Below are 19,728 nucleotides of genomic sequence, written 5' to 3'. Positions count from 1 at the left end.
ACTTAAATCGCTGGGAATCACTTAGCCACTAATAAATCGCTTGGCACCTGGGGCCAAATTATGTTCAGATAATAGCAATTTATTTTATGGAAACTCCTACTTTGGGTTCATTTGAATTTTTGTGTAATGTTTTTTAAAAAGTAGGGTAGACATTACAAGTATAAAATTTGCTGTTCATTGCTATAAAAGTTTATTTTTAAGAAAAATGTTTTTCTCACCTTTATTTAATTTCCTTCTAGAGCTGGGTTGGCAAAGCAAATGAAAAGTTTATTTGGCTTACCAACAGTAATTAACTGTATTCAGTGCAAAGCCAAGTAGAAGATCCAGTGTTGAGTAAACATTCCACTTAACTTAGAGGATGGTGCGATATAGATGTATCTAGATTTAAAGACTACAGAATTGCCAATACGGCTTAGGCATTCTTGTTTTTCTTCAAGAAGCTTGGAAATTAATTTGTTTTTGATAATTATCCTCCTCTTTTAAGAATCACATTAGTTTTGTTTAATTTTCTTAAAGACTAGAGAACACTGAGTTTGTATGTGCATTATTATTGTTTATAAATGAGATTACTGTTTTTGTTTGGAATAATTTGATTCCTTTTCTAATTATATAAATGGTTAATTCCAGAAGTTCATAGTTTACAAATATTAAATGGAAAAACAAAATCATATTTCATCATACATACACACTTTTCCTCCAATTATTATCATCATTACCTCCTAATTGGATTAACCTAGATGTGGGAATTTTATAAGTTGTGTTTAGATACCATTGTGTTTGGAGTGTTGATGTAGAGATGGATTAGGTAGAATGAATAACTAGGAATATAGAAGTTTTATGATAGGAAAGAGGAGATCTCAATTTTAAAGAGTTAACACAAAACATTTAGTGACATTAGTTTATAGCAATGGATACTCATTTTCCATCAAAAACTGAAATTCATTTCTATATGTACATTCAATATACAATTCTATATGTATACTGAATTTTTGAGGCTTTTACTAGGTTATGTAGTAACAATGGGATGTTTAGTGTTTGACAATTGAATCTTTGGATAAGTAATAAATGTTCTATGCATTCCCTTTACACTAGGATACATAGAGCTTAGGAAAGGATTGATTAAAAGGGCAGTATTTTTATTCGCTTGTTGGAAACGAGTTAATTCTGATATCAAGAGGTAGGCATCTTTTAGTTTCTTCAACTGTGCATCACTTGCTGCATTAAAAGATTATGGAAAATCCAAGGGAAATTATTATTCTATTTTGGACAGACAGGAGCACTGCTGATAACCCAACTCAAATCTTTGAGACAGCTAACTTTTAAACTGATCAAGATATATTTCTCATTTGAATTCAAAACACAAATTTAAGTGGTGCATTTGATACACTGCATTTGAATAACTTTTGTTATTCTGTATTTAACATTTTATTTCAGGTATTCAGTTGGGTTGTTATTTTAGTTACAATTTGGTGATGCACAGCTTGATTTGATAAATCTAATTATTGGAATTTAGATATAAGCTAATGAACATGACAATGGTATATTGTCTCTAGACATGACATCCACCCACTGCTTGCAGGCAAATAAAAGCCATTTTTTTCAGGATATCTTGTAACTTTACTTTTTCAATGTCTTACGTCATAATTGTAGGAATTGTGAAATAATGGCATCAGCAAGCATTTTTGATTGCATTTTTTTTTTCTATCATAACAGCAAACAAAAAAAAGTTAATAGTTAATTGAAGGTACAGAAAATCTTCATGGGCTAGTAGCAACCACTATTTACATATGAAAAAATTGCTGTGAATATAAAAGGGGATGTGAAATATCACCACACACAAATCTACTTAAGGGTTAATGAAACATAAAAAAAAATTGCATTTTTGCTTTTGCAAATTTTGATAAAAAAAAAAAAAATTTACTTACATTTATCAGCTGTTAATTTTGTCATGTCCAGTGTCTTACTAAGCACTTTAATAGATAACTGCAATGCATCCTTAAGAGTTGTCTGCCCTTCCTTATACTCCTGTTTCAAGATAGATACTGCAGCCTATGAAAGCATAAAATTTATATAATTTATATATATATAAAAAGATGAATGTAATTTTTTTTCCTATTTTTTTTCTTCCTCCTCCACATTTTCACTCACTCTTTATTATATTCCTTTTTATAACCCTTTGTAAGCTTTAATTAATTTTTACATTTCCTCTAACCTTTTATATTCATTTTTAATGTATTTTTTTTTTAAAGTTACAACACAGATCTTTAGGTGAACCGGCAACTGCTAGCACACCGATTTGCTAGGCAGTATCGCATGACAACTGCATGGCAAATTTCATATACATATCTATATATATATATATTTTATACACACTGGACAGAGTTGGCTTTGCATTAGTAACACCTACCTAATACATTGTTGGGCCACCACAAAGTGTTGCAGGCTGTCCTGTGGTAGGGAAACTCATGCACAGCACAATGTTTCCAGTAATGTTCACACACTGTCAGGTGGTAGCAATGAATGTTCTTATCCGGTAGGTAACAAACATTCTCAACTGGGCTGAGATTAGGTGGCCATGGGAGGGCAAAGAATTCATTTATATATTCCTGAAACCAGTTAGCAACCCACTGGGCCTTGTGGCATAGTGCACTATCTTGCTGATAGATGCCAGTGACGTCCAGATACACTGTCACCACGAAGGGGCATAGGTGTCCGTCGAGTCATCAGGGCCAGATTAAGGCATGGACTTGAGGCAGAGGTCCCTGGACTACAGCCCAGGGACCTCTGCCAGCCGGAGGGCCACTAGACACAAGCATGAAACACTACAAGCTTCTGATATCTACACCCTTGTAGAAAAAAATGGATTAACTTCTTTATTTCCTAATGTTGAAATAGCACTATGGATTTACTTGTGTTTAATGATAACTAATGTGACTAGAGAGAGGAGTTTCTCCAAGATGAAATGTCTAAAGAATGCACACAGATTGACAATGGCACAAGAACAACTAAACAGACTTGTTCTCATGGCAATTGAAAACGATGTTCTTGAGAACTTACAATTTACTGATGGTTTGGAAAAATTTGTTTCCAAAAAATTATGCAAAGCAAATGTTTGAATTTTAATTGTTGTTAGACTTGTAAAAATAAATTTAATTTTTCTTTTAACTTTTTTTTTCCTTTTGAAAATATTACTGGAGGTCTCACAATACCTGTAGCCCAGGGGCCTACAAAATCTTAATCCAGCACTGTGAGTCATTAATTAAGGGTGATAAGAGAACCCAGGGCATTACCCCAAGGCTTAGCAGGTTGCTAAGCCTTGTGGCATGCCACATTGTCTTGTTGATAGATGCCAGAAATGTCTGGATACATTGTCATCATAAAGGGATGCACTTGGTTGGTGATGACAAAAAGGTAGATATTGGTTGGTGATCACTGTTAATCATCGAGCCCAGGGCATGCCATGAAAACAGTCCACAAGCACCACTGCCTACAGCTTGCCTAACACAAATAATGCATTTGAGTGTGGCCTCATGTTTCTTTCTGCAAATGTTGATATGCCCATCGGCAATACAGAGTTGGAAATGGGATTCATCACACCAGATGACAGATTTCCATGTCAATAGTCCAGCATTGGTACTGGTGGATCCATGCAAGGCATAGTTTCTCGTGTCCCAAAGTGAGCATGGGTACCCATGACGGCCATCACCTGCATTGCCTATATATCATTGCAAAACACTCTAGATGCATCTACAATTTTCTTAAATATTATTTAAGTTTTTTGATTTTTAGACATAATATAAAATGGAAATATTTTAATACAAAATTGGTATTGTTTACAAATTGTTGTTGGTAACCACTGATTCCAAACTGATTGCCAAGAGGCTTAGAGGGGAACAGGTATCCTGTGTGTTATCAGACACTCAGCCTAAAACACTGATGGATCCAATATCTCTCTATTACAGAAGATTCAGGAGAAGTCTGGTTGGCCTGCCTCCCTAAAATCCACTCATGCACACCTTCTCGATGGTAAGCCCTGTTATGTCACTTAGGTGGCAATGAACATGTAGAGTGGTTCTCTTCAAGACACCTGGTCATCATGAAGAGGAAAAGACCAAACCCTCCAGCATACGACAGCACGACAAAACAAATGGCCCTCAGTCCCAGCCAGCGAGAGGATCAGAGTGGAAGCAGAGGGTGCTAAGAATCTCTGGGTACGACCAGGCTGCCATGCACGGAAACTGAACTTAGCCTGTTATAACGTAAGATCACTCATCGGTGAAGACAGGATATTAGAGCTGGAAAAGGAATTAGAAAATGTGAATTGGAATATCATTGGTTTGGCTGAAACAAGAAGAAATGAATAACTTATGAGTTTATCAAGTGGAAATCTGCTGTACACCAATGGAAACAGTGAAAGGAGTGAAGGTGGAGTTGGGTTTCTGGTCCATAAAGATTTTAAAAACAACATTTTGGAATTCAAAAGCACATCACCAAGGGTGTCAATACTCAAGATTTCTAAGAGATACAAGCTAAAGGTTATAATGATTTATGCACCAACATCGAGCCATGATGATGAAGAGGTTGAAGAAAAGTACACCGAAACTGAGAGTCTTCTAGATGAGCAGAAAACCCACTACACTATTATTATGGGGGATTTCAATGCTAAGGTTGGAAAAAGACAAAACAGCGCAGAAAGGAGAACTATAGGAAATTTTGGAATTGGTGAAAGAAATGAAAGACTTGTGGAATCTGAAGAATCTCAAGGACTGTCAGTAATGAACACTTTTTTCAAGAAAAGGGTGAACGGAAAGTGGACATGGAAGAGTCCAAATGGATTAACAACTAATGAAACCGACTTCATCCTCACTAACAGAAGATATATTGTGAATGATGTTACCGTCCTGAATAAGGTAAATGTTGGAAGTGATCACAGAATGGTAAGATGCCCTGGCAGGTACAAGCTTTTAACCCAAGCACGGTACTAAGTACTATGTACTAAGTACCTCTCGTGTTTGGGGTTCACATAAAAAAAAAAAAAAAAAAGATGTACACTTGATATAGATGTAGGAAAGGAAAGGAAAAAACTGACTCGAGTAAATAATACAAAGGTCTTTGAGATAACAGAAGAGGAGAAAAAGCAGTATGTACTGGAACTTAAGAACAAGTATGAGCTTCTGCAGACTGCTCAGAACCAAGATATCGACGAGGAATATTACAACTTTCTGAAAGTGATAAAGCCCAAGAAACCTATAGGGAAAAAGAAATCCAAAGATGAAAAAATTAGTCAAGAAACACTTGTCACGATGAACCGAAGACGACAAATGAAGAGCAAGAAAAACACTGACAGAGAGAAAATTGAGTATACTGAGTTATGCAAAGCCATTAGAAAGAGACTCAGAGAGGACATAAGAAGATTTAACATAAGAAAAGTAGAACAAGCATTAAGGGAAAACAAAGAATTTAAATCAGCAGCCATGAGCAGTAATACAGAAAGACAAATGATACTGAAACTGAAGAATAGCAATGGTGTACTTATAAACAGCAGAGAGGGCATAATTCAAATTGCAGAAGACTACTATAGAGAATTATACAAGAAACGAGGGAATGATGCCAGCAGTGAGGAAGATGGATTGCAAAGTAGCAACACATATGACATACCCGATATTCTTCCCGATGAGGTAGAACATGCTTGTTTGTTTGTTTCGGGATTTATTGGGCGCATCGGCAACTATGACCATAGTGCGCCATACATATGATAATTATGCATGCCATTTCTTCTCAATTACAGAAAATGGAAAAAGGAAACCAGAAAGTAATTTTTTTTTTTTTAACTAACTAAAGGAGGTGATATACTTTAATCATCTTGAGAAAGTTATATATGCTTGAGACATTTGTTTCATTGTTTAAAGTGAGGTAAGTGTAGGATCTTTTGTTGTGGCTGAAGTGCAAAGAATCTGGCGTTCTCTTGTATATTTTGTGCATTCAACCAGAATGTGTTTCACTGAGAGCATTGTATTACAGTAATGACATTGAAGGAGTATTTCTCCTCTTAAAAGATAACCATGAGTGATATCTGTGTGGCCTATTCGCAGACGAGCCAATATTACCTCTTGATGTCGGATTGAACTAAAGCTGGAAGGCCATCGCTCAAGGTTTGGCTTGATACTTCAAAGTTTATTATTAGGTTGATTTTCCCATGATAACTGCCATTGGCACATGCATTTTTCCTGGATTATTGGTCGATAGTCTTGATGAGGCACTTTCCACTTTTTCTCGGGTTGTAGGTAAGCTGATTTGGCAGCATTGTCTGCTAGTTCATTTCCAGGAATTCCCATATGTCCTGGGACCCAGCAGAAATGTATGTTTTTTCCAAGTTCTGATAAGCTATGTAAAGAGCTGACTATTCTTTTCACGACTGAGTGGGTGATGTTCATGGTGTTTTTTAGTGCTTGAAGTGCACTTAAAGAATCTGTGAAAATTAAACTGTTGTTAATATCAGAGGACTCGATATGATTCAGTGCAACCTGAATTGCTATTAGTTCGGCGGAAAATATACCGAACTCAGGTGATAACTGATAAGCTAATGTGATGTTTGGAAAAACTGCGGCGATTCCGACGTGGACATCATTCTTTGATCCATCCGTATGTACTATGGAAAAGCTGGGAAACTGGTCCAATACTGCATGGTATAGTTGCGAGAAGTTTTCTCTATGCAAAGTAGATTTATTCCATTCATGCAGATGTAAGTCACATGAGGGTGGAATGATATTCCAAGGAGCAAGAGAGGATGGGAGGCTTTGTGCCACATTGTCTAAGGTTAAATTTAGTTCTTCTAAGAGGTGTTTTATTCTCATATCCAAAGGAAGATTAGCATTAGGGCGGTTTTGGTATAACCTATTGTGCTGTGATGTGAAAAGTATGGGCCAGTTCGGGTGTTCTGGCATAGATCTAATTTTATAGGCATAACGTAGTATCAGTTGTTGTCGCCTGATTGAGAGAGGGGGTTCGTGTGCTTCAGCATATAAGCTATGTGTTGGAGATGTGCGATATGCCCCTAAAGCAACGCGTATTCCACTATGATGGATAGGGTCAAGCCAGCGAAGGGCACTAGGTCTTGCTGAACTATAGACTGGTGCTTCGTAGTCAAGTTTCGATCTTATTAATGCTCTATATAACCGTAATAAAGTAAGGTGATCAGCTCCCCAATTGGTTGCAGAGAGAACCCAGATGATATTTAGTTTTTGTTGACATGATGTTCTTAGTCTTTTGATATGCTCAACGAAAGTGAGTTTATGGTCTAAAGTGATTCCTAAGAACCATATGCTGGGATGAACTGTTATTTGTTGGCGATTCAGTTGTAGCTCCGGATTGGGATGGAGTTTGCGTTGGCGGCAAAAATGGATGCAAAATGTTTTTTCCGGACAAAGTTGAAATCCATTAGTCTGAGCCCATGAACAGATCTTATTTATTGCCACTTGTAACTGTCTCTCAATAGTATTCATATTTTTAACATGACACCAAATACTAAGATCGTCTACAAACAGTGCTTTATCAATAGTGTTTGGAATTTGTCCGGCAATGGTGTTTATTGCAATTATAAAAAGTGAAGCACTGAGTACAGAGCCTTGAGGAACTCCTTCTTCTTGTGAAAATACTTGGGACAGTGAAGTTTTGAATCGAACCTGGAATGTACGCTTGCATAGGAAATTCTGTATGAAAATCGGGAGGTGACCCCGAAGTCCATGGCGATGTAACTCATGGAGTATTCCATACTTCCACGTGGAATCATAGGCTTTAGTGATATCAAAGCAGACTAACACATGGTGTTCCGATCTGAGGAATGCATTCCGAATGGAATTCTCTAGTCTGACCAGTATGTCTAATGTAGATCTGTTTTGTCAGACACCGTATTGTGCAGAATGTAGCAGATTGAGATTTTCAAGATACCAGATCAGTCGGCGGTTCACCATCTTTTCGAGAATTTTGCAAATGCAACTGGTCAGGGCGATTGGTCTATAATGAGTGGGATTTGTAGGATCTTTACCTGGTTTAAGGAAGGCAAGGACCGTGGCATGATGCCATTGATTAGGGAATTTATCTTCCAGGAAGAGTCTATTGAATAGATGAAGAAGTAACTGTAATGATTCGGTACTTAGTTTCTGTATCATGGAATAGTGAATATTATCTGGTCCTACAGCACTGCGTCTAGATGTTGACAAAGCTCTATGTAATTCGTGAATGGTAAAAGGTAAGTTGTATTGTTCATCTCCTTTTGAAGAGAAGTTTAACTTTTGTTTTTCTAAACATGTTTTTAATCTTCTGAAGGTCGGTGTATAACTTTCTATTGCTGATGTTTTTGCAAAGGTTTCACCTAGTATATTGGCAATTCCAGCAGGATTATTTACATTCTGCCCTCTCCATTCCATGATGGGTAGAGGTATCGTTTTATATTTGTCACTCATTTTTCTGATTGCTTTCCAAATTTTATGTGTAGGCGTTGCTTGATTAATAGTCGAAGTGAACTGGATCCAAGCAGCCTTTTTATTGCAGCATCTAACATATCTTGCTCTAGCACGCTTATATTGAATGAGATTGGTTGTAGTTGGACTCCTGCGAAAAGAATTCCAAGCTTTGCTTTGCTCTTTTTTAGCCACAAGGCATTCATCACTCCACCAATTACCGATTCACTGGATGAATCGGTAATTTTGATGAGGATTTCGGTACGGTTTGTTCTGCTGCATGTAATATCGTTTTGGTGACATAGTCAACTGCTTCATCAGTTGTGGAATTTTGGATTATTTCGGGATTGAGCTTGGTTAATTTTTTATAGGACTGCCAATCTGCTTTATCAGTAAGCCAATGAGGAATTTTAGTAGGATGATGAGAGGGCTTATTAAGTAATTCAATTATTATGGGGAAATGATCGCTATGTAGCGGATCGTTGTTTATCGTCCACTTTAGAATAGTGTATAAGGTTGCTGAACAGATAGATAAGTCTATTGCAGTGCTTGTTCCTGAAGGAAGGTGAACCGTCATTTAGAAGGAGGAGGTTGTTATTGTCTAGACACTGTTCAATTAGTTTTCCTCTTTGGTCGATGCTGTTGTTACCCCATAGAGTGTGATGACCATTTAAGTCTCCCAGAATGAGGAAAGGTGTTGGGAGTTGAGCTATAAGATTGTTGAGATCATTTTGTTGGAAGGTATAGCTTGGTGGGATGTATAAGGAGCAGATTGTCATATGGATGTCAGCAGCTACACGGACTGCTATTGCCTCGAGGGGAGAGTTCAGTGAGACCTGTTTGGTAGCAATATGTGGGTTTGTTAAAATAGCTACACCACCATGTGCAATATTCCCATTGGTTCTGTCTTTTCTAGTAATGTTATAACGAGACAGTTTTGGTGTATTTTGGGGTTTTAAATAAGTTTCTTGAAGGCAGATACATATTGGTGAGTATTTACAGGAAAGATCATATAGGTCATTGATATTGGCACGGAATCCACAACAATTCCACTGTATTATTTTGTTCATTGTTTGTCTCTTATTAGACTTTCTGAGCGTTTTCGGGTTGCTGAGGTTTTCTGTTTTTCACTTTTATTTTTATCTTTTTTTGGGAAGGAAGGCCTTTCGGTGTCCATGTCTTCTTCAACAAAAATTTGAAGAACAGAGTCATCTGCTGATTTTTCTTTAGTGTCCATTTGTTGTTGGTGACTAGAAGTTAGGATATGTTTTTCTTTGAGTCCTTGATCCGGAGTGTGGATGTTTTCTTGTGATATGGTAATTGGTGTATTGACTGCTTGGGTTTGAGTTGCACTATACAAAGATTTTACGTAATTTGAGAAAGACTCTTTTGGGGGTACTGTTAGTTCAGTTTGCATTCCGGTTGATTGGAATTTTTTGTTGGCTTGGGCATATGTAGGTCTGTTTGCATGAGTTGGTGGTGAGATGATTCTTTTTGCTTCTTGGTAAGAAACATTATGCTCAGTTTTATTTTTCTGGATAAGTTTCTCACTTTTCCAGCGCTCACATATTCTAGCATAAGCGGGATGATCTTTTTTGCAATTTGGACATACTGATTGAGGAGCATTACAGTTTTCACAATCATGTTCGATTGAACCACACTTTGCGCAAGTAGGGGTTCCCCGGCAAGCTGTTTGGGAATGTCCATACTTCTGGCATCGGAAACACCGTAGCGGTGTTTGGGACATAGGGTCTGACATTACATAGCAGATATCCGGCCTTAATGGATGATGGACGATTCGGGGTATTAAAGGTCAAGATCAGGTTGCGGGTAGGGATCAGATTGCCATCTTTTCTGGTGGAGATTCTCTTGACATGAATAACTCCTTGTTCTTTCAGTTCTTCTAGCATTTCTTCTTCAGATATATCTAGTAAGTCCCAGTCTGAGATCACTCCTTTAGAGGTGTTTAGTGATCTGTGGGGCATTACAGTTACTGGTAGGCCTGCAAAGAGATTAATTCTCAAAAGTTGCTCACAATGTTTAGCATTAGAGGTCTCAATGAGAATGTCTGCTGACCTCAGTCTTTTTTACAGATTTCGGAGATCCAGCTCTACTTTTCAATTCCTTTTGAACTCTAAATGGTGAAAGCTTGCCAGTTGAGTGGATGATCAAGAAAGTTGGAATTGGGTAGGTCCCTGGCTCAGTTTTTTGGCATTTAGCAGTTCCTGGTGTGAAACTTTCTTTTGAGATATCTGGGTGCATCTGGCAGCCCCAATACACCAAAACTGTGTCGGTATAATATTTTTAGAAAAGACAGTACCCATCAGAACAGTTACCGGGAGTCCTGCAAAGAAATCATTTTTCAGAAGTCGCTTGGAATGTTTGGCATTAGATGTCTCAATGAGAATATCTCCTGATCTGAGTCTTTTTACGGATTTCGGAGATCCTGCTCTACTTTCCAATTCCTTTTGAACTTTAAATGGAGAAAGTTTGCCAACTGCATTCTCACCAGTTGAATGGATGATCAGATAGGTTGGAATTGGATAGGTCTCTGGCTCAGTTTTTTGGCGCTTTGCAGTTCCTGCTGTGGAACTGTCTTTCTTTTTTGATATCTGGGTTGCGTCTGGCAGACCAGATAAGTCTGAGTTTGATTTACTCATGATATGCTCTTTTTGGCCCCGGGAGATTGTCTTTTCCTCCCAGGTTACCAGCCCCGCCACGTGGAGGCAAGAGCGGTGCCACCTAGTGACCCAAGCGAAGAAAAGGGTTAGTATTAACTAAAAATAAAAAGAGGGATTAAAGAAAGGTGGCTTTCCTTTCTAGGTTATAGTATTTGATTATATCTATTTAATTATAATATTCCGGAGTTATCGGACTTTCGAAACTCAGGAGAAATATATTTACAGTGAAGCGTACTAGATAATCACTCTGGAAAGGTGCTGTGGTCACTAATATCGCTTGGCACTCGGGGCCGTAGAACATGCTTTGAAGAAAATGAAGAATCAGAAAGCCCCGGGGGAAGATGAAGTTACTGTAGAGTTGTTAAAATTGGGAAGAAGAGATATAACACAAAAACTGGCAAGGCTCTTCACAAAGTGCATTTGAAAAGGTGTGACCCCTAAGTAGTGGAATAATGCAATCATAGTTTTGCTCCATAAGAAAGGAGATAAATCAGAAATTGGAAATTATAGACCAATTAGCTTATTATCCCACATCTACAAGTTGTTCACAAGGGTCATTACTAACAGATTAGAAAGAATACTTGATGAGAATCAACTGAAAGAGCAAGCTGACTTTAGGACAGTATTCTCAACTATGGATCACCTTCACGTAATATCACAGCTAATGGAGAAAGCAAATGAATATAAAACACCATTATGCCTAGCATTTGTGGATTATGAAAAGGCATTTGACTCCATACAGCATAAGGCAATGTTTCGGGCACTAGAAAGACAAGGCATAGATACCCCACATATTATGATTTTGAAGAAAATATATGAGAGTGCTACCTCCTTTATTAGACTAGACAAAGACAGTAGGAAATTTAAAATCGAGAAAGGAGTTCGACAAGGAGACACAATATCTCCAAAGTTGTTTACTGCTGCCCTTGAGGAAGCTTTCAGAAGATTAGACTGGTCACAGAAAGGAGTCAATGTGAATGGAGAGTACCTAAACCATTTACGATTTGCAGATGACACTGTGGTCATAAGCCACGATCCCAAAGAATTAGAGGAAAATCTTAATCAGTTATGCACAGTTAGTAAGGATTTAGGATTAAAGATGAATATGGCTAAAACAAAATTAATGATGAACAAGTATGCCACAGAAAGGGAAATAATGATTGAAGGAGCAGTAATTGAAAAGGTAGAGTCATATACTTATCTGGGACAAGTTATTAGCTGTAATAATGATAAATGGCTGCAAGTCAAGAGAAGAATAAATTTTGGATGGATAGCATTCAGGAAATATAGTCACATACTGAAGAGCAATATCCCAGTTTGTCTGAAACGTAAAATAATGAATCAATGTATACTCCCCACCATGACTTATGGAAGTGAAACTTGGGCACTCACCAAAAGAATGGAAGAGAAGCTGAGAACTACACAGCAAAGAATGGAACGAATTATATTGGGATTCAGACTGTTAGATAAGAAGAGAAACACATGGATTAGGCAGCAAACTGAAGTAAAGGACATTCTTATCAAAACTAAAGAACTAAATTGGTCTTGGGCAGGACACATAGCTCGAAGACATGATGACAGATGGAATAAAAAAATAACAGAATGGTACCCACGAGGAGCTAGAAGAAATCCTGGAAGGCAAAGGCGGAGATGGATAGATGAAATTCATGAGTTTGTGGGTAGTAAATGGATGGCCAGTGCTCAAAACAGAAGGAACTGGAAAGTTGCTGGAGAGGCCTTCATCCTGCAGTGGATTGAAAATGGCTGATGATGATTCCAAACTTTTAGTTGGGAGTGTAAAACGATTCCAAACTTTTACGTGAGTGTATATATGCTTTCATATCTGTTAATTAAATTTGATAATAAAATTTCTGCCAATTTCAATGTAATTTAAAAAAAAAAAAAAAAAAAGAAAGAAAAAAAGGCAACTTCTGTAATAACATCAAGAATATTGTGGAACCCTCAATGACACTATAACCAAATTTTCGAGTGCAAGATAAATAAGGCCAAGGAAAATGATATACTGCACTTATAAACAAAACACTGCTGAATGAGTGAAGCTTTAACATATAAGAAGCAGTGAATGCCACTGGTTATTCCAAATGGAAATGACCACTGGCATTCACTGTTGCAGTCAAAAATAGAATTATATGAAGTTATCAATGACAACTTTATTATTTATTTATTTTTTGGTCGCTACCAAATTAAACAAATAATAAATTAAGCTGAATAAATATGGTAACTATTCCTGGAAAAAGTTCCTTCTTCAATTTGTGTGACACATCCTTCACAAAGATAAAATAAGACACTGTTCAGTGACATAACCAAAGCAGTAAATTATTCCTTATTTATTGTAAGCCAATAACTGTTGGCATTATTTCTTATACATGACTATTTAGTGAATGGCTTACTTACAGCACTGTTATTTCCAATACAAGTAGCCTTCCAGCCACCATAATTGCCACTAGGGTCAGACTGGTAAAGCTGAAAGCCATAATGTTTATCCCAGCCCATGTAGAGAATTGACACTCCAAATGGTCTTTTACCTGTAATTACAAAAATATTTATTATATTAATAAGTATTTTATTATTTAAAATTATATTTATTTCACAGTGGCAATAAACACAACTGCAGAAATAAATACAAAATAATATATATATAAGGGCCATATGTCAAAATTAAAGCTAGAAGAATAAAAATAATAACAACAAAAGAAATGCAGGAACCTAGCAATTAAATGGCAACCAAAATTTCTTTAAAACTAAAAAAGTCAATACAATTCTCTACAGTATAGCATATTTTGTGATTATGTAAAAATTATAATAAGAGCTATTCCTTGGCTGAAAACAGGAAAGGTCCTCAAATATAATGAGATAAAGCAACTGCAATGCCATGTATTACTATTAAACAAAAGTCAGTAAATTCATAGATTTCATGTATAATAATATTAACAATTACCAAAGAACATGGTACAATTTTTATTTATTTACCTTTTATGTTAAGACAAGTGTTCAACAAGTTCTTACTTCTCTGAACACATGGTTTGGCATCACAATCAAAATTACCATGAGTAGTGCATAAGCATTTTGAACTCTCTACAAGTCTGTTAATAACTTAAAAAGGACATTCAAATAATTCCGAGAATAATTTTTTTCTCTTTAGAAGTAACTATTTTTTCAGTGATGGTACAGTTGTTGAAAAAATTCAGGAATTAATTTTTTCCACTCATATCAGAAAAGTTGACAAAGAAGAGAAATGTGGTCATTCTTGACAAAGTAGATGAAGGGCAGAAGATAGCCAATATACAAGATTCCAAGAAATACTAATTAAAGCCAAGGACACAGTCTGGATGAGTTGCAAACTGAATGAGTATTTTGCATCTACATTCACACGTGAGGAATTATTAAGGTTTGAAAATGACAGAAGGTTATCAAATTGTAGCAGGATACTTAATGATTTTGTAATAGCTGAAAGCAAAGTGGAGGAGAAATTGTTGAAGTTAAACATAAGAAAAGCACCTGGGGTGGATGGGATCTATCCAGTTATATTAAAGGAGGCGGCAAAGCAACTAAGCAAACCCTTAGCCATAATTATGAGAGCATCCTTGGACTCAGGGGAGGTTCCCACGGACTGGAGATGTGCAAATGTATCCCCAATTCACAAAGGGGGGATCGAAGGGTGACACGAGTAATTACAGACCAGTTAGTTTAACTTCTGTTCCTGGTAAAATATTGGAGTCACTGGTTAAAGATGCATTGCAGGATCATCTAGACAAGACTGCAGCAATAATTCAGACACAGCATGGGTTTGTTAAGGGAAAGTCTTGTCTGACAAATCTGATAGGATATTATGATGTGGTTACAAAGGAACTGGATGCAAAAAATAATTTTGATATCATATATTTGGATTTCAGGAAAGCTTTTGACACTGTTGCACATGGAAGACTATTGTACAAATTGGAGCAGAATGGTATTAAGGGTAAGTTGCTACAATGGATAAAAGGATGGTTAAGTGGGAGAAGACAGAGGGTGGTAATCAATGGGTGCTGCTCTTCTTGGACTAATGTTATTAGTAGGGTCCCACAGAGTTCGGTGTTAGGTCCACTGTTGTTTTGTATATTTATCAATGATATTGATGAAGGTATATCAGGCTTAATGTCGAAGTTTGCAGATGATACAAAGGTTAGCAGAGTTCTTAATTACAGTAATGGCAGTGTGCTACTGCAACAGGATCTGGATAATTTGGGCAGACTGGCTAAGAAGTGGCAACTGAAGTTTAACCTTGACAAATGCAAAGTACTGCATATGGGTAGAAGTAACCCCAGAGAAACGTACCAACTGTGTGGTACTACACTTAAGGTGGTAGAAAATGAAAAAGACCTGGGAGTAATTGTGCAGTCAGATATGAAGTTTTCTGAGCAATGCAGACAGGCTGCCAGGGCAGGTCATGGGGTTTTGTCAATGATATATAGGAATTTTGCTAGCAGGGAAAAGGAGGTAATTATCCCTCTGTATAAGGCAATGGTCAGGCCATGCCTTGAGTACTGCGTACAGGTCTGGAGACCTCATTTTAGGAAGGATGTAGATTTACTTGAGCATGTACAGAGAACGGCAACAAGATTGGTGAGGGGAATGAAGGGATCCTCTTACCAAGAGAGGCTTAAGTTCTGCAAATTGCAGTGGCTGGAGACTAGGCACCTGCGCGGTGATCTGATTGAGGTGTATAAGGCCTTGAATGGGTTCAGCACGCTGAATTCTGATGGGATCCTTCCACTTGTTCAGATTACGAACCTAAGGGGGCATAAATTCAAATTAAGAAAGGACAGATGTAGAATAGATGTGCGGAAATTTGCCTTTAGCCAGCGGGTGGTTAATTGCTGGAACAAACTTCCATCTGTCGTTGTGGAAGTTGATAGGTTGAATAAATTTAAGGAGGAACTGGACAGGCATTTGGAGGGAATGGTGTGATTTTTTTTTTTTTTTGGCTGATGCTGCATAAGCTCATAAACTTGCTTTCTTGCATCACATGCCACTACTACTACTACTTACAGTATCTGTATAGAGAAAAACTACTACTACTACTACTTACACGTTTACAGTATCTGTATAGAGAAAAAGATATTTTCAAAGATCATATTGAACCTGAATAATAAGTTTTGAATTACTTTTAGGATTTTGGTCGCAGATGATACATGCACATAAAAGAATCTCATATTAAAGCAGTGTCAAAGGCTTTCTTCAATGTCTATGGTGACCATGATAAACATTGTGCATCTGGGATTCAGCCTTTAGGAGTTCATTAAGTTCCATAAATGGAACCACACTGCTGATCAGCTAGATTACATGAATCTAAGGTCCAAGTGAATCTCACTTGGATCTTAGACTGATTTGTGATTTGTTGATTTGTGGACTATCCTTTCAAACATTTTGCTCAAACTTGTAAGCCTGTAAATCTAGACTAGAGAAGGGCCCTTGTCCAGTTCCGGTACAGCACCAAGAGAAGGGAATAAGTGTTTACTAAAGAGATCCAGTTAGAAAAAAATCAGTAAGTTGCATGGGTCTAACATAATAGTTACTCCTGCTGTAATGGATACCATTCATTCTTTCTACACTGTTTGCAGACCTGCTCAAAATTTTCTGAATAAACAACTGGTTATATGGAAGAGACAGATGCATAAAAAAGTTCATGTACTTTTCTGCATTCATTTTGATACTGCAGGAGTCTACTGGAGCATTTGTAATTTTGATACTGCAGGAGTCTACTGGAGCATTTGTAATTTCGGTACAAGAGGATGGGTCTCATCCATTCCAACAAATTATGGGAGAAGGTGATGGTACAAATTACCCATTCAATGCATATTTTTCTAGACAAATCATGAGTCAGTATTTTTAAAATAGTCAAGACAAAAACAATCCAAGAGTCACACTTGGTTTTTCCTCTGATAGTGGATTTGGCTTAAGTTTTATTGTAAGTAATTAGATTGGTGAAAGTAGTTGAGGGCTTTCAGAAAAGGTTCCAAGCAGTTTTTCTCTAGGTTGGCAATGGTGCAACCTGCATTCCAAATGTAAACATCTGCTGCACACAGTATGGAATATTAGTGCAACCAGTTATGATACAACAGTGACATCATCTCCATTTGTCTTTTTTTTTTTTTTTTTTGATAGCATATAATACTTGTTAATATGGTCACAGAGTGGAGTAGATATGCAAATGTGCCCTGTTAAAATTCCAAGTACTAGTATAGTGTAATCTCATTAAATTAATATTAGATTACTCAAAATACAATGTATTTCAAAGCAGAGGCGTGGCTAGGTTTTTTGCGCCCTTTGCAAATTCGTGCCTATGCACCCTTTTACGATAATTATTAAAACCATCGCAAATAGGGGTGTAAATAAAATTATCATAATAAATAATAAGTGCAGTCTGACCTTTGTTTAACGAACTTCTTTATATCAGATTTTTCTGTTTGGTGAATTTTTTTGAATTCCCCTTCGCAATTACATTTAAAATAGTGTTTGTAGAACAAAGAAAATTTTCTATATGAGATTATGTGGTTAACGGATTACGAAAGCCTTAACTGGGTACGCATTGTTCGCCCCTCTCGCCTTCAAGAAATTTAGGCAACAGTGCTGTTGCTAAGTGCAATGGTAAACTCTTTGGCTTAAAAGATTACCATCGGCAACTTAGTGGTACCCGTAAAATCTATCCAACTTCCTGTCCCACATTTGATTGGATACTATGATGTGATATACAGTGGATTCCGGTTATTTGGGCCACCGGTTAATCGGGGCAGCCGTTTATTTGGGAAAATCTAAAAAAACAGAAACCAATCGAGAAAATAGCCAAGGTTTACTTCGCTTAATTGGGACAGCATGCTGTTTAATCGGGGCAGGAGACTGCAGCACTGGAGATTACCCTACGATTGTCTCCGACGGTACCACATGGTTCGATTGAAATTCTGGAGGTCACAACCATAAAACAATAAAAACAATTAGCAGTCACCTGTTTATTGGGCTTTTCTGTTAGTGAAATCTATCATAAATGGACAGTAAACTCAATTTTACTGAATTTGCGATAATACCGACAGCTGGAATTCTGTGGGTTATTACGGTGACATTTTACATTTACACTTCCATGAAATCTTCAATCATATAAAAAAATTAATTTTCAGCTCTTCTCTTCATTCCTATTTTTAAAGCTTTGTAACTCGTTATTCCCTTCTCACTTGTGCATATCGTGTTACTTGCAATTTGTGTGTGCCGTGTTCTTTGTTATTGATTGCATATCTTTTTACTGTTTTAAATTTTAACCCCCACCCACAAATGTCAGTGAACAGAAATGTCAACTAGTTCGTATGTACATATTACAGTACATATTAATTATTCAGATTATCGCGTATATTCTGATTTTCACGTATCATTTAATTTTTTAATTGGTAAGTAAGGTAATAAAGGGTAAATTCGTGCTTAATATATCTTTGCCTTTATAGCCTGTGGATAATATTCCTCCTATTTTCGCTAATTAGAATCGCTTTTAATAGAATTAAAATTCAATTCACAAACGTGATCACAATGAACGGCGCTCACTGCACATCGTATAGTGAACAGTACTTTACTATGTTGAGTTTGTCGTAACGTGATTAGATTGTACAGTGAACCAACTGTAAAGGGGGGGATACATTGTATTTTTAACTACAGTAAACCCCCGCTATTTGCGGTATCTGTATTCGCGGTTTCGCGTATTCGCGATCGCCGATTTAATATAAAATGAAACCTAAAAAAATGTGAATTTTAATGCACCGTGAATATTTTCCGCCATAAAAAAACATGGGGGTGGCTAAAATTATCTTTCCCGGTCAAAACAGCGCTCAGTGGGTGGGGGAAGAGGGGTGACAAAATCGCGAGCGCGGATGTTTCTCGCTAATCCTTGTTCGGTATGTGTTATGCGCTTGTCATGGAAGGTTTCATCGTTTGCTTTTAATTTATATGCTTATAAATTGAATAAATTTATCAATTTATAAATTGATATGCTTAAAAAATGATAAATCTACCGTTTTGCAGTGTAAAACAGACTTTTTCGAGTGTGTTAACGGAACAAAGTGACTTTATTGTGGACAAGTTCTTTCTAACCCCCTACAAAAATATGGCTACGAATAACAAGAGAAATGTGAAAATATCAAAGAAGCTGATGACATTAGCGAATAAAATTGAGTTATTAGATAAAATTTCTAATGGTGAAAGTGTCTCAGTGGCAAAACATTATAAAATCAATGAGTCAACGGATCAATCAAAAAATCGGAAGAAAAAATCCGCCGTAGTGTCCGTGAAAACGCGCTAATTGCTTCAAAAATTTGCTCTGTAACTCGTGATGTTAAATTAGAAAAAATGGAAAAGGCTTTAAATCTGTGGATAGAAGACCGAACTCAAAATAAAATTCCGTTAAGTTCACACATCATTCGTGAAAAGGCAAAACTCCTTTATCAACACTTTAGCGAAACTGGTGATAGCACAGGTGGGATAAGTTTTTTTGCTAGCAAAGGCGCTGGTTTGAGAGATTTGTTTGAAATTTCTAATAAATATTACATTTA

General features: G+C 36.8%; 1 protein-coding gene across 1 annotated transcript in view; it reads right to left on the bottom strand.

Annotated features, from left to right (window-relative positions):
• Window positions 1–19,728, bottom strand: part of Prosalpha3 (proteasome alpha3 subunit) — a 124,369-nt gene that overhangs the window by 13,427 nt on the left and 91,214 nt on the right. Inside the window, exons 6-7 of the mRNA XM_090377130.1 lie at window positions 13,556–13,686; window positions 1,926–2,049 (exon numbers count right to left, since the gene is read on the bottom strand). Of these exons, the coding sequence (XP_090233256.1) occupies window positions 1,926–2,049; window positions 13,556–13,686 (255 nt within the window). The remainder of the gene's footprint in view (window positions 1–1,925; window positions 2,050–13,555; window positions 13,687–19,728) is intronic.

Source organism: Mastigoproctus giganteus, chromosome 7, assembly GCF_048544385.1.
Source record: "Mastigoproctus giganteus isolate SK-2022 chromosome 7, ASM4854438v1, whole genome shotgun sequence".
Lineage (NCBI taxonomy): Eukaryota > Metazoa > Arthropoda > Arachnida > Uropygi > Thelyphonidae > Mastigoproctus > Mastigoproctus giganteus.
Note: the sequence above shows the minus strand (reverse complement) of the source record. Positions and strands in the feature narration are given on the sequence as shown.